The sequence below is a fragment of the Crocodylus siamensis genome, chromosome 1 (assembly GCF_052110815.1).
Source record: "Crocodylus siamensis isolate JL-2025a chromosome 1, ASM5211081v1, whole genome shotgun sequence".
Classification (NCBI taxonomy): Eukaryota; Metazoa; Chordata; order Crocodylia; family Crocodylidae; genus Crocodylus; species Crocodylus siamensis.
This window is the reverse complement of record NC_143395.1, coordinates 380,261,524-380,275,324: the sequence shown is the minus strand read 5'-3', so window position 1 is coordinate 380,275,324 and position 13,801 is coordinate 380,261,524. Positions and strand designations below refer to the sequence as shown.

General features: G+C 54.6%; 1 protein-coding gene across 1 annotated transcript; it reads right to left on the bottom strand.

Annotated features, from left to right (window-relative positions):
* Positions 1 to 11,835: 11,835 nt before the first annotated feature.
* On the bottom strand, positions 11,836 to 13,350 carry CDX2 (caudal type homeobox 2). The gene is made up of 3 exons (XM_090031741.1): positions 12,873 to 13,350; positions 12,140 to 12,285; positions 11,836 to 12,018 (listed from the first exon to the last, which is right to left on the bottom strand). The coding sequence occupies exons 1-3, from the start codon at positions 13,348 to 13,350 to the stop codon at positions 11,836 to 11,838; spliced, it is 807 nt and encodes a 268-aa protein (XP_089887867.1).
* Between the last annotated feature and the right edge of the window lie 451 nt (positions 13,351 to 13,801).

Genomic DNA, 13,801 nt, shown 5'->3' with positions numbered 1-13,801 from the left:
GGTACTAGGAGATAGTGGGGTGGGTCTGCAAGGAATTGGGCAAAAAAACCCAAAACCTGGTAATAGAGCTCAGAGATAAATGAAAGGAAAATCCAATAGGTGGGAGAGTTCAAGACTGGATGAGAAGCTGCAGGAGACAAGGACTACAATGGATAGGGAATGTGAAACACTGGGAGAAGGGAAAGGAAAGAAAGAGATACCTAACAAGGTGCCAGAGTTGTAGGGAAGAACAGAGAGTGGTTGGATAAAGAGCCTGCAGGTTCAGCAGGGTCGGAGCTACTGTTTTTGCACTCCCTGCCCTATTTTTGTACCCTCCACATCTAACTCAATGCCTCAAGCTTTCCAGTTGCCCTCCTGTAGCTACACTATTGATTTTTTTGGTCCCTTTTGCTTCTTTTAGAGGGTTGTTCCAGAACCACACTCCTTGGATGCATAGAAGCTTCCTTTCAGCGTAAGTGTATACATGGCCACTCTATACCTATGTTCTTATGCAAGCTCTGTCCCTTAGCTGTTTCTCCCTCTCCTGGATTCATCCCCCTGATATTTCTATAGACAGCAATTACATGCTCTCTTTGTCAGCCTCTTCTAGCAAGGTCTCATATGCTGGGCTTTCCTTTTCCCTTATCACTCTAGTAGCACTTCTCTGCACCCATTTACAATTTATTTATTGGTGCTTTACACCAGCCTATGTTCTATCTGCTATTTAATTCATTCTGTGTCCACTTTTTTCTCAAGAGACTTGAGGAAGAATTTTTAGTATCTGAAATCTTGTCTGTATCCCTCCCAGCCATAGGGTTGGTCCAATACAACATATAAGCCTAAAAAATCCTTGCCTCTCACAAAATATTCATCCAGTTTTGGGACCGTACCTGATCTTCTTGAATCTCTGCCCAGTGCTCACTGCACAGCAGTCCCACTTCTTTCCCTATTGTCCTTCTCTTTAGATAGCTCAAAAGTCTTTTGCTATTTGCTCCTATTTCCTTTGCAAGATCTGGCTCAGCCTGACTTTTGCTAATTTTCACCTGATCATCTCTAAATTGTAGCTTTCCTTGATTATCTGACCTGTTTCCCATTCGTAGAAGGGCTCTCTGCTTACCCCTAAGAGCCTTTCCAAGGGTCTCACTCATCCAGGACAGGAAGGGCTCCTGAAATAATGAGATTTGAGGCAGATTTCAGGAGGGAGAAAGAAATGCCACTTAGCCTGCAGGAAATCAGAGGGACAAAGCCAAGAGAATCAGAAGGAAAAGTAGAGCCCAGTGAAGTCAGTGGAACTGACCTAAATAAGCTGTGAACTGGGCCCTAAGCAAGCAGGTGAAGTGGGTACACGGGGGAGTGTAATGAGAGGTTGGAGTGTGAAGTGAAGCATGAGCAGTGGTTGTTCAGATGCCATTAGTTACACTGCACCAGAAAAGAGTGTGTAACTCTCAAGCTATCTCTAGATCCAAGGCATACATTACAGACACTTCAGACATGTATACTGTGTGTGTTTTTATATCTTTATGTACTTATCATGTGCCTATATTTATATTTATGTATGTAATCATGTATGTATGCCAAAGATCTGTGAATATGCAATTACATCTAAGTCTGTGTGTGTATACGCATACGTTATGTATATGGCACAAGATACATATATAAGACGTATATGTATGCATGTACGTATGCATATGCCATAAATCTATGAATATGCAATTAAACCAGTGTCCGATGGTGCTCGGTAAGAATCCCAGACTTGCCCCGGTGTTTCCAACGAATCAAACGGGCAGGCGGGTGGATGCAGAGCGGGGGGATGGGAGGAAGGCCCCGGGGCAGATGTGATTTGTCTCCACTTGCGCAGCGTGGGGGACGATCGAGGCGGCACGTGTTAGAGCGGCCGGGCGGGCGCAGAGCTGCGCTCCGCACCAGGGTGTCCGCACCCGCCCCGCGCCGCCGCCCGCGGCCCCCCCGCTCCGCCGGGCAGCAGCGGGGCTCGCGCGCCCCTCGGCGCTGGCCCGGCGCGCCCGCAGGCGGCGCGGCGCGGGCGCGGGCGCGGGGCGGCGCGGGGCGGGGCGGCAGCCTGCGGGGCCCGGGAGAAGCCGGATGACACGGCCAACACCGCCACCTCCCGGCCGCTGGCCCGGCCCGGCCCGGCCTTTGAGCCGGTGTGACCCGGCCAGAGCAGGCCCGGGAATACAGTGCCAGTGAATGCAGGTGGGAGTCAAGAGTCCGCTGGAAATGATGCCGATTGCACTCGGGGCTTCACGGTCTGCATCCAGCCAAGGAAGGAGAAGCCGCTTTCTGGAGGGGGTCTGCAGAGCAAAGACAACACGGCATTAGTGAGGGTCAGAAATCAGAGCTGCACATAGGTGGCTTTGTGGAGACTGCAGCACTGCGCGGCACGCTACGTGGGCACAGACCGTGTGCGGGTGGCGGGGCTTGTGCCTCCCCATGGTCCCCGAGCTGTCCGGAGCCCCCCGGCAGCGCCCGGCTCTGCACGAAGTGCTGTCCAAGCCCACGCCCTCCAGGTCCGTCAGGAGGAAGAAGGTGTCGGGATCTCAACCGCTGCGAAGACCGAAGGCTGCAGCAGGGAGACGGCGGTCTCCTGCCACCTTCGGATGCCCCCTGCCCCTGGGGCCAGATCTCCACCTTGTTAAGGTTGTGGGATTGTTGTGTCCTCACACCAGTTTCCTCGCGTTAACCAAAGTCCTTCTACCGCAGGAAACAACACTCTCTACCAACATGCGTGCTGTACGTTGACAGCATCTGTGGCATACAGTTGGTTAGCAGTCTACTTCAGATGGGGGCATAGGGGTTAAATCGTCCTGATGCCACGGTGTGATCGCTGTGATCAACATCCTACCAGAGCCAGAGCCAGAGCCAGAGCCAGAGCCAGATCTTGGGGTTCTCCTGCAGTGAGGGGGGGGGGTTCAGTACTATTTATTTCCCTCATCGAGGAGATCCCGAGTTCTGGGATTGTTCTGGGATTCTGCACATGGGGAAACGGAGCTGGAATTTCCTCCTGGTTTATAAAAAACTGTCTATTGCCTGCTTCTCAAAGCCAATAGACCAGCGTTTGTTCCCCAAGGCAGTAGGGAATGTGTCCCAGTGAGAAGGCTGTCACTTCCAAATGCCAGGCATGTTAGCACCTCTTCAAAACGTTCCCTATTGGGAATTGTTAGGGAAACAAGGAAAGTGTTAAAAAAAGCTACATAATAAAAGGTGAAAGAAATGCTGCAGATGCAGTCCTTAGTGTTTCCCCAGGGAAGGCACAAGCTTAGCCTAACACTTCAGAGCAAATTCTGTCCCAGGTCAACTACTTTCTGGAGTTACACTTGGTAACTGAGAACCACACCGTACATCAGTGTTTATATGAAGTTCCCATTGACTTCTACATAAAGTGGCCAAAAGATCAAACTCTGTGCTTCAGGGAACTTATGAAAAGGCAATTAAATTCATTGTGACCCCCGCAGAAGGGAGGAAATCAAGGCAAATGTGGGTCAGGCAAGACCATGTATGTCTCTGAATGAATGGGATGGTAGAGGAGAATCCAGGTTCTTGGAGGCTCAGCTGTTTTGCACTGATTAAGATTTACTAGCAATCATCACACAGTGCAATGATTTTACATATCTAGCCAGATGGGGCTGGATGGACACTGATGAAGGAATGGAATTGGTTGGATGCTTAACCATATGGGTGCTTAACAATATGCAAGAGTTTCAGTGTAGATCAGAGGAAAACACATCATTGTCTGCAGAACTCCAGATCTCCAGTGCAGCTCCACCTCTGGTACACCTCTGCTTAGTATGTGAGGGTAAGTTTATTTCAGTACAGCCATTAAGCGTGCACAGCTCAGTATTGCCTTATTTTCTAAGAGTTAGGCCACATCCACATGAGGCATTTAATACTGATGCTGGTGCACAGCTGCTGGAAGTGTCACTTTCCTTGAGTACGTGCACACTTGGCTGCTTTTGCCAAAGTGGTGCTTGCTCATGGTGGGTGGTAAAACACATGCTGCCAGTGGGTAGGCAAGCTAGTATCTCCCTTGCTACCGTGGAGTAATTCGGTGTAGAATTTATTTGCAGTGTACTGTGGTACTGTGGGGTTGTTAACCTCCCCCCGGGCAGATTATGGAGGGTTAGGTCAAGTTCCTATAATTCCCTCCATTCAATCTCATAATTTTCCTCTATTCCATCTAATCCATCCCATAATTTTCTCTTTTTCATCCCAGTTCCCAGTCTTTCCATCATCTCACCACCACAAGCAGCAATGCCAAACAGTTCAGCAGCATTTTCACACCTGTTTTAATGGCAGTACACCTGATTGTCCTGCAGTGTCCTGCAGAGCTTCAAGGACTCTCACAGCAGCTGGCCAGGCAGCAGGGAACATGAGGACACTGAGAATGGAGACAGTGAATGAAACATGGCAGATGCTGCCAGCATCCAGGGACCAGCTGCACAACATGGAGGGCTTCTCCTGGGCCCAGGAAACTGGGATTTATGAGGGCAATCTGGGATTATCTGTCCGAGCTACAGACCTCTCAAATGCCACCTCCCTGGAGTCGGTGCTGAATTTACCTCAGCACAGGGACTTCAAATGTAAAAGCTGCTCTGATGGGGTAAGAGTGGGAGGCAAGTGCGCTCCAGCAGTTTGCAGCCCCAGGTGGCAATCAGGTATGTGCCGGTACATCTACAGCAGAAATGGTCATCATCCAGGTGTGCTGGGTCATCCAGCACATCTGGCTGCACTAGCCCATGATGCTGAGCAATGTGCAGGAGGGAGCATAGGAAAGGAAGGCAACTCCTGGAAGTCCAGTCCCATCCTCTTGCAAGCACCACATGATATAATAGCTGGGTTCAAAATAACAGGCTTCCCAAATGGTGGCATATATAAAAGGTGTATGTCCTGACTGCCGTACCACTCCCACATTGCTCTGAGTCCACTTGTAGAGAAAGGCACCTCGCAGTAGTTCAAACACTGGTGGGCTGCTGGGGATACTGAACTGACATTAGTGTAAGATGGTCAGGAAGGGTATTTGGTCTTTGTGCTGTTCTTTCCACTAGGAATACAGGGGTTTGTGGAAAGCTGCAAATAAAGGGAGCTGCTGCATTGACCCTGCTGTAGCATATTTGCTTTCATGCAGGCACAATGTCCACTGTGATTCATTTCTTCTCTGACTTGTGGATCCAGATACCAGGCACCTGGATAACAGCAAGAAAAAAAGTCTATCACTTGACAATCATCTGAGGTACTGAATGTTTATTTGGCAGACTGTGAGGAACCTGGAGAAGCCTTATGACTGAGTGGGATCTCAGTGAGCCAAATAGTTCTTGTACTCCCTGTGTATGCTATGCAAAATAATGAGGGAAGGGTATATACAGGGTGGATGGGGGAGGTGGGAAAAGCATCCAGATATATACATTGCTCCACTCAATGCTTTATGACCAAATCTGTTGCCAAAGGGCCATTTATTTCTTCTGAATTCACATGTGATATTAACTAACATTCAAGGGAGTCCTATGCATAGCTCTACGGCAGTAGCAATGTTATACTGGCTACAAGAAGAGATCCTGAAGGGGAAGTGGTTTGGGCTTTGTAGGTGAAGTAATAAGAAAGGACAGGAAATATGGGACCCATATGGTCAAGGAGCAGGTACTGTCTAGTGCACATATCACTAAAGGACAAAACCAGACAACATCAATTTCAAGATGACTAGAAGCAGGCACAAGGTCAGTTCCAAGAACAAGTCAAGGTGAAGGCCGAGGGAATCCTTATGAGCACCTTCAGGGCTGGTCTGCACTTCAACCTTCTGCCAGCTTATCAGCCCACACTGTGACCATCCAAAACTCCTGGGGTAGACAGTTCTGCTGACAGAGAAGAGCTGCTGCTTAGTTTGTACTCGTCAGAGAGATCCAGCAGGAAAAGCGCTTTGGCTGGCACCTGCTCCATCCCCACTAGGGGCTCTGCTGCCATAGTCATGCCAGCACAGCTATAGTGGCAGAGACTATAAGGAAAGCAAGGCCTTGGCCAGAGTGCCAAGCAATGTACTACTTTGTGCAAGTGCATGCAACATCAACTAAGCCACAACTGAACAAATCAGGGACTCCTCTGCCTACATCTCCTGATGGGTTAATTTGGTAGGTTAGATATTCTAGAGAACGCCTAATGCACCTTTGCTATCACCTGCCTAACACACAAGGCTCTGCAGAAAAGAAGGCTGAAGGAGGAGGCTATTGTACCCTAAGTCCCGTTCTCTCCACTTCCTTGAATCCCAGTGCTCAGCATCTAATTCTCCCTACATTATTGTTTAGGGTGCACCAGCACCAAACACAAGAGTGGATGTAGGGCGGGGGTGCTGCACCTACAATTTGGGCATAGTCTAAGTCCTGTTGTGGATCCAGCTCTAAGTGACCTGGGGTTTGGCTATGTTGCTTCTCTGACTTGCCCCTGGACCTCTGCTCTAGCCCTAATCCACTCAGCACCTGCATTAGCCCCAATCCCCGGTGTATCCCTTGTAGCAATCCAGTTCACCCTAGAGACTTGGCTGAGCCTCAGCTCCCAAGACCAAGCTTTCCCCCTGAGCTAAATGAGAGAGAAGAACAGGAAATCCACTTCTGCCCTTCTGCACCCTACACCCTGTCTTTATTGCCAGCAATGGGGCTAAAGCATAAAAGGAGAGACGTGGAGTTTGTGCAATTCCTAGAAAGTTTTCACTTGAGCAGCTGTACTCCTGTCCAGCTGAGCTCTCCTGGGAATCAGTTTGCTCCCTCTTGTCTCTTTTTCTTTCTTTCTCTGGTGCACAGCAGGTAGGTAAAATAGACAGGGAAGGGAAGGTAGAGTAACTCAGAATAGGTGATGTTGACCCTTAGAGTCATCCCAAGTAAAATGGTACCCTTGCTTATTCATACATAATTGCTGCATAACTCTGCATTTATTTAAATTGGCCTTAGCTTTTGATGTTTTGAGCTAGCCACTAGGCTACTCAGGCCTATTGAGAGAGCAAGGTATGAAACAGAGCAAAACATCCTATATTTCAAGAAAAGAATTTTCCCTTGCAAAAATCTGCAGATAGATCAAAGCTGTACATAACCTGCAGAGGACTAGCAGCATATTCCCATTGACTTCAAAGGAATAAGTAGTGTAAGAGGGCAGGATCTGGCCCAGAAGCAAATTGAAAAGAGCTTACAAGGGATCTGACATCCAAATCCCTTGGATGACTAAGAGGACCAGAATGCTTACAATGGAAAAGGGCTCTGTTTGACTTATTTCCCTGGAACAAGAGCTGCTGTTGCAATGTTTTCTCTGTTCTGTTTGTTCTTTTCTTTCCCTGCAATAATGCAGGGAGCATGTTCCTTCTTACCCCGTCTTCTGTATCTTGGGAAAAGAGTGCTGAGTATATGATAGTGACTCCAGACCTTTTATTTATTATGTAAGTAACTGTTTTCAGTCAGATCAATAGGTTGTAAATGCCCTGGAGACACCTGGGGCCCTTTAAGGAACAGAAGGATTCACTTTGATTAATTAGAGAATTGAATGGCTGGCCTCTTGCACAGTCAATAAGTTTAGATAATATTTGTCTGTTAGGTGGCACTATGGAGTTCTGTTGGTAGGGGACATAGATTTCCACTGGCTGCCAGTAGTTATGTGGGACCAGGTCTACTGGCTGGTAGAGTGAGTTTAATATAAGTTGCATCCAGCTGGTCTGAGATGAGAGCCTTGTAGGATAGTTTTTATTCTCTGCACAGTCAGTTGTGATGGTTTGAAACTGCTGGGGAGTCCCAGCAACAGAATAGCACCTTGTTACATAAGTGGGCCTAGGGATTTAGGACCAAAAGTATATAACTTAGTTTGATTTAGGAACCTAGGGCTCGTTGGAAACTCCCAGGTCACTGAGGCCAGGCCCCTACTGTCAAAGGGCTTATTTTGCAATGATTAGCCTTAGTGCTTACTGTCCCTGCACAAGAGAACTTCAGTTCCCCTCTTGTGACCAAGGTGAGCTGATAGAGCTCCCTGTGAAGTGAACCAGAAACACAAGAGGGAACCACAGAGATTTCAGAGTTTTTATGTTAATGTGCAAGACAGACTCAGACCCACGGAAGCCAGCCACGACAGGATGGGAAGAGCAGAGAATAAGAGCCTACCCCCAGCATGGAGAGCCTACCAGATCTAGTACTGTGGTGTTGTGTACCCAGACCTAGTACTTGGATCCCCTCCCTACAGCAGTTTCAAACTCTACCTTTGTTCCTTTCTGTTTGCAATGGTTTATTTGTTTTGCCCTTTCATATTCATAACTCCCCAAATGGTTTTCTTATGCAACTGCCTGTGTTACTTCTTTGGAGCATGCACACTCCTCCCTAGTCCTTGTATTGTCTCTCTGCTTCTAGTAATTTTGATCCTGATGGTTTCTAGTTCTCTCCTTTAATAATAAATGCAAAAGACAATGCACAGTGATCACTTGGGTGCCATTCTTCCTATTTATTCTTATTACTTTACCTGAAAGGCCCAAACTACATCCCCTTCAGGATCTCTTCTTGTGACAAATACAAACATTGCTACTGCCCTAAAGCTATTGGCTACTTTGAATGTTAGCCAATATCACGTGAATTCAGGAGAAATATATGGCCCCTTGGCACTAGATGTGGTCATAAAGCATTGAATACAGCCATGTATGTATTGACATTGCAGTGGGCTCAGTGATTTCCTCTTTTCTATCATCCCTTGCCTGCAGAGATGCAGATGTTGTTGAAAGAACTGAGGTTGCTTAGTCAAAAGATAAGAAGGGGGTGGGGGGAGAGGGTAGAAAGGGTCTTCAAGTATGTAAAAAGTTCCTGTAAAGAAGGAATAAATCATTCTCTGTGTTCAATAGAAATAGGACAAACAGTAGCAAAGGGCTGAAATTGCAGCAAGGCAGAGTTAGGTTAGGCATGAGGAAAATTTTCCTAACTGTAAACATAGGCAAGTACTGAGACAGATTATTTAGGGAGAGGAAGAAGAATTTCCAACACTGGAGATTTCTAAGAGCAGGTTAGATCTGTGATCCTCAGCCATGGTGCCATAGCACCCTGGGATGCTTTGAGATCCTTTCAAGGGTGCCATGAGTGCCACTGGCACTCCTCGGTTTACAAACAAGACTTACAAGGTAAACCCAGAGATTTCAAATATATATTGATAGCTATGGTCACCCTGAGTTCTTTGCAACTGCTCTGTTATTTTTCTGCAGGCAAAAAAAAAAAAGAGTGGAAACTAAGAGCTGGCATTTTCTAAGGGGTGCTTCGAGGCTATCCAGAGATGCCTTGAGTCTAAAAGGTTGAGAACCATAGGGTTAGACAAACATCTCTGAGGAATGGCTTCAGATGTTTGTGCCTTAGGGCAGAGGGAGGTATTTAGTGACCTCTCAAGGTCCCTTCCAACCCTATTTTGTGTGATTCTATGAAGATATGATGATTGTTATTTGGGTCCTGAGCATGGCTTTCTATCTTACTCCAACTGAAGTCAACAGCAAACCACCCATTACTTTCATCAGGGCAGGATATGGCTTCTAATCTATTGTTAAGACGCTGCCTCTAGTGATTGACTCTAATCATCCAGGAGTGGAAACAACATTCCCAAAGTTATGCAATCATATGCTTATAAAGGAACGAGGTTCGTTTTTGTCACTGTTTGCTTTAGGTTTTTTTTGGAGTGGAATTTATCAGCTGCCATTTGTATAAAGCCTATTATTTTCATGCGGCAGGTCTAAGGTGCTGAGATAACAGGATGACGACACAGAATATGTTCCCACAACATGCTAGGGGCTAGAGGACGGCCAGTGTGACCATCAGACAAACCGTGACCTACGAAAACTCCGTTTGAGTCCCGCCTCGCTGTCAGTGATCAAAGAATTATCACTCGGAGGTTTCTTGTGTAATGCCCGTTTTCGTTGTGGGCAGATACTACTAGGGCTGCGTTGAAGTTAAACATATCCTAGCCACTCTCTTGAATAACGATTACCATTCTGATGAGAGCAAGAGAAGAGGGTGGGGAAGATAGGGAGCAAGACAGAGATACAAGTCCCTCCACCCATCAGGGCAAGTGGGGGGTGGGAGGAAAAAGGGTTGGCCAATGGTTAAGTCAGAGGTTTGGGACAGCTGGGACGGATTTCATGTCCTGCCTCATTCTTTTTGCCTGAGCTTGGCCATCTGATCACTTTCGTATCTCCTCTGTCAGAAAGTGCCTGAGGGACACTTCGTTGTGGTTCTTTGAGACCCTGAAATGATAAGCGCCACACACCGGGTTTACAGCCACCAAGAGACCCCTAGTAAAGAAACGGAAAAGTCGTTTGCAGCATCGTTGCTACTTGAAGGGCCGAGGTGGTCAGCCACGGCAGCCTGAAGGCAGGAGAAATGCTGGGCCCGGTGGCACCTTGGAGATGAATTGCTCGGGACAGGCACGAGCTTGTGCATCTCCCATGCCCTGGCTGCCCTGGGCCGCCCCCGTGAAGCAGCAGGGCTGGGGCTGCTCCAAGGGGGCCGTTTGTTAAAACACGGCCTGTCCCGCGAGGCCTGATACAGAAATGCCCCACTTTCCCCCCGTGCTTTGCCCCCACCAGGTTTTAAAGAAGACCTACAAAGGCAACCTGAGCCAGTGGGTCCGCAGCGCAGGCCTTGCTGCGCTTCTGGCGCATTCAGCTCATAGACAAGGGGAGGCCGAGCCTGCCGGCGGGTTGCTTTACCGGGCGCCGAGCTGTTCCCGCTCGCCCGGAAGCGGGCGCTAGCTAGCCGGGGAGGCTCGGGCCGACCAGGGGACGGGGAAGGAGCCGAGGCAGCGCCAGCCCAGTGCCGCGGGGCTGCGGTTGCAGTCGTCCTCTTGGCCCCTGACAGGAGCGGGTCCTGCGCCTGGAGGCGGCGGCTTCGGGAAACACTCTGGCCCGATCCCGGCGAGAGGAGGCAGGCAACGGGTCTCCGACAGCCCCGACAAGTCCTGGGGGAAAGGGCAGGGCTCCTGGCCGGTCCGGAGGGAGACCGCACGCAGGCTGCGGGCTCGCGGCGGGAGAAGCGCAGGCCCGCCCGTGGAAGCCGAGAAATGCGGCGGCGGCGGGCGGGACGCTGCCGGGGAGCGCGGGCGCGGGGCGCCGCCGGAACAATGGCGACTTTTGGACCTCAGGCCGCTGAACAAACAGACCTTGCGCCGCGCTGCACAATCCAAACAGGGTTTATTGACAGGCGTATCGCGGCAACGCATAGCAACGCGGGGGCCGCCGCCCCGCTCCCGGCGCTCCCGCGGCCCGGGCCCCCCGCGTCTCGGCTGCGGGCGCCGCGGGGCCAGCCCCGGCCGCTGGAGGGGAGCCCGGCCCCGCCGGGTCCCGCCTGGCAAGGGGCCGCCGGAGGGGCGCGGGCCGGGCTCCAGGGGCAGCCCGCGCCGCCCCCGCCTCCGTGAACCCCGGCGGCGGGATCGGGCTGGGAGCGCCCCGGCCGCCTCGCCCCGCTGCCGGCGCTGCCCGGGGACGGCCCCCGCCGCTCGCCCGCTCCAGGACGCAAGCCCTTGCAACGCGCCCGGTCCGCAGGCGTGGGCAGGGGGCAGCGGGCTGCGGAGGTCGGCGCCGGCAGGGGCGGCCCTGGCCCCGCAGGTGCCGCTGGGCGCCTCCCGCAGTCAGTCGGGAGCGGCCACGAACAAGTCCCGCGCGGCCACGGAGGCCGGCGGCGCCGTGGCCAGGGCCGGGGCGGCGCCGCTGCAGTTCCGCGGCCGCCACGTCCAGCGCGGGCCGGGCCCGGGCCCCGCGCTCCGCCGGCCCAGGCGGCCGTGCCCGCCCCGGCGCCCGCCGCACTCGACACGGTCCCGGCGGCGCCAGGGCCCAGCTCCACGCGCAGTCCTCGGCCGCCCTCACTGGGTCACTGGCGGCGCCAAGACCCCCGCGGGGCCCAGCACGGCCGTGGCGGGGCCCTGCAGGCTGGAGACTGGGCTGAGCGGCTCGGAGCCGCCGTGCGCGCCCGGCTGGGCCTGCGCCAGCTTCTTCTTGTTGATCTTCCTCTCCTTGGCCCGTCGGTTCTGGAACCAGATCTTCACCTGCAGGGAGAGACAGCGCGGATGGGGCACGCAGCGCCTCGCCTCGCCGCGCCCCGGTCCCGGTCCCGCCCGCCCGCCCCGCGCGGAGCTGCCCCGCGGGCTGGGGGCGCCGGGCACAGACCTGCCGCTCGGACAGGCCCAGCGTGGCCGCCAGCTCTGCTTTCCTCCGGATCGTGATGTAGCGGCTGTAGTGAAACTCCTTCTCCAGCTCCAGCCGCTGGTGGTCCGTGTACACCACGCGGTACTTGTCCTTCGTCCTCGTCTTCGCTGCGGAAGGGACAAGAGAGCGCCGCGCGCCGGTCAGCCCCTCTCCACGGGCTCCCTCCCCGGGATCGGGGCCTCCCGCGGCCAGGCCCTCCGCCGTCACCTGCCCCGCGGCGGGAAGAGGCCTTCACTCGGGCCCGGGGGCTGTCCTGGAGGGGGCGGCCCGTGGGCCAGCGGCCACCGCGGCGGGCTCCGCTCCCCCCCGCCGGTGACACCGCGCGCCCGGCCCGCGCCGCGCCGCGCGGCCCCGGCACATGGCGGCGGCGGCCTGCAGCCCCTCAGCTCCCTCCCCGCCCTCTGCCCCGGGCCGCCCCCTCGTGCCCGACCCCCGCGCCGCCGGCGCCCACGGCCAGGACTGTCCGCCCCGGCCCCGGGGCAACACCCCAGCGCCTCGCAGCGCGGAGCCCGGGCCTCTGCAGGGCGCGTGGGGCGTCCGTGCGCCGCCAGCCCCCGAGTCCCCCGTGGGCAGAGCCGAGCCGAGCCCCTCAGTCCCTTGGCGCCGCATGCGGGGAGGACGCCCGGGGCAGCCCCCGCTGCAGCCCGGGCCCCGCGGCCTGCCGGCCCCGCGCCCCCGGCCCCGCCGCGCTTACCCTGGCTGCCGGGCGCGGGCGGCGCGGGCTTCCTCATCCACTCGCACAGGCTGCGGCGCTGCGCGCCGGGGGACAGCGGGAGCGGGTCGGCGGCGGGCGGGCCGGGGCCCAGGGGCTGCCCGGCGGGCGGGCAGGGCGGCGCGGGGCCGGCGTGCGGGTGCGGGTGCGCGGGGTGGTGCGGGTGGAAGTCGGCGGCGCCGTAGGCCATGGCGGCGGCGGGGGGCCCGGCGCCGAGGCCGTGCACGGCGCTGGCGGCGGGCCCGGCCTGGCCGTAGCTGCCCCAGTCGGCGCCATAGGGCGAGGGCCAGGCGGGGCCGGCGGGCTGCGCGCCGTCCAGGCTCACATGGTAGCCGCCGTAGTCCGGGTACTGCGGGGGGGCGCCCACGAAGCTCTGCGCCGCCAGGTTGAGCCCCCCCGCGTGGCGCGCCGCGCCCGGGTACATGGGCCCGTCCTTGTCCAGCAGGTAGCTCACGTACATGGTGGCCGGCGCCGCGGCGCGGCTTCCCGCATGCTGCCGCGGCCGGGCCGGCGCTGCCCGCGCGATGCGAGCCCGGGGCCGGCGGCGCCTACATGCTGCCGCGGCCCGGCCGGGCCCTATTAGTAATGGGCCAGGCGCGCGGCGGGCAGGTGACGTGGAGAGCAGAGGAGAGGCGCGGGCTGCGGCGGCGGAGGCTCCCCCTGGGAGAAGATTTGCATTTAAAAAGATAAGGAGGGGGCAGCGACCCGATCGCGGCTCAATATTCAAGCCCTTGATTGTTTCGGCCGCTTCCTCCTTCCCCTGCAACCTGGTGCACTTTAACCTCCAATCGCAGGTTCAAAGCGTTCAATCAGGAGACTTGCAAAAGAGCCAGATCTCAGGGCCCGGCTGGGCCCGGGGCACCCGGCGCCCGGGGGCAGCGGGGGGCGCAGATGAAGCGCTCGGTTCGTAG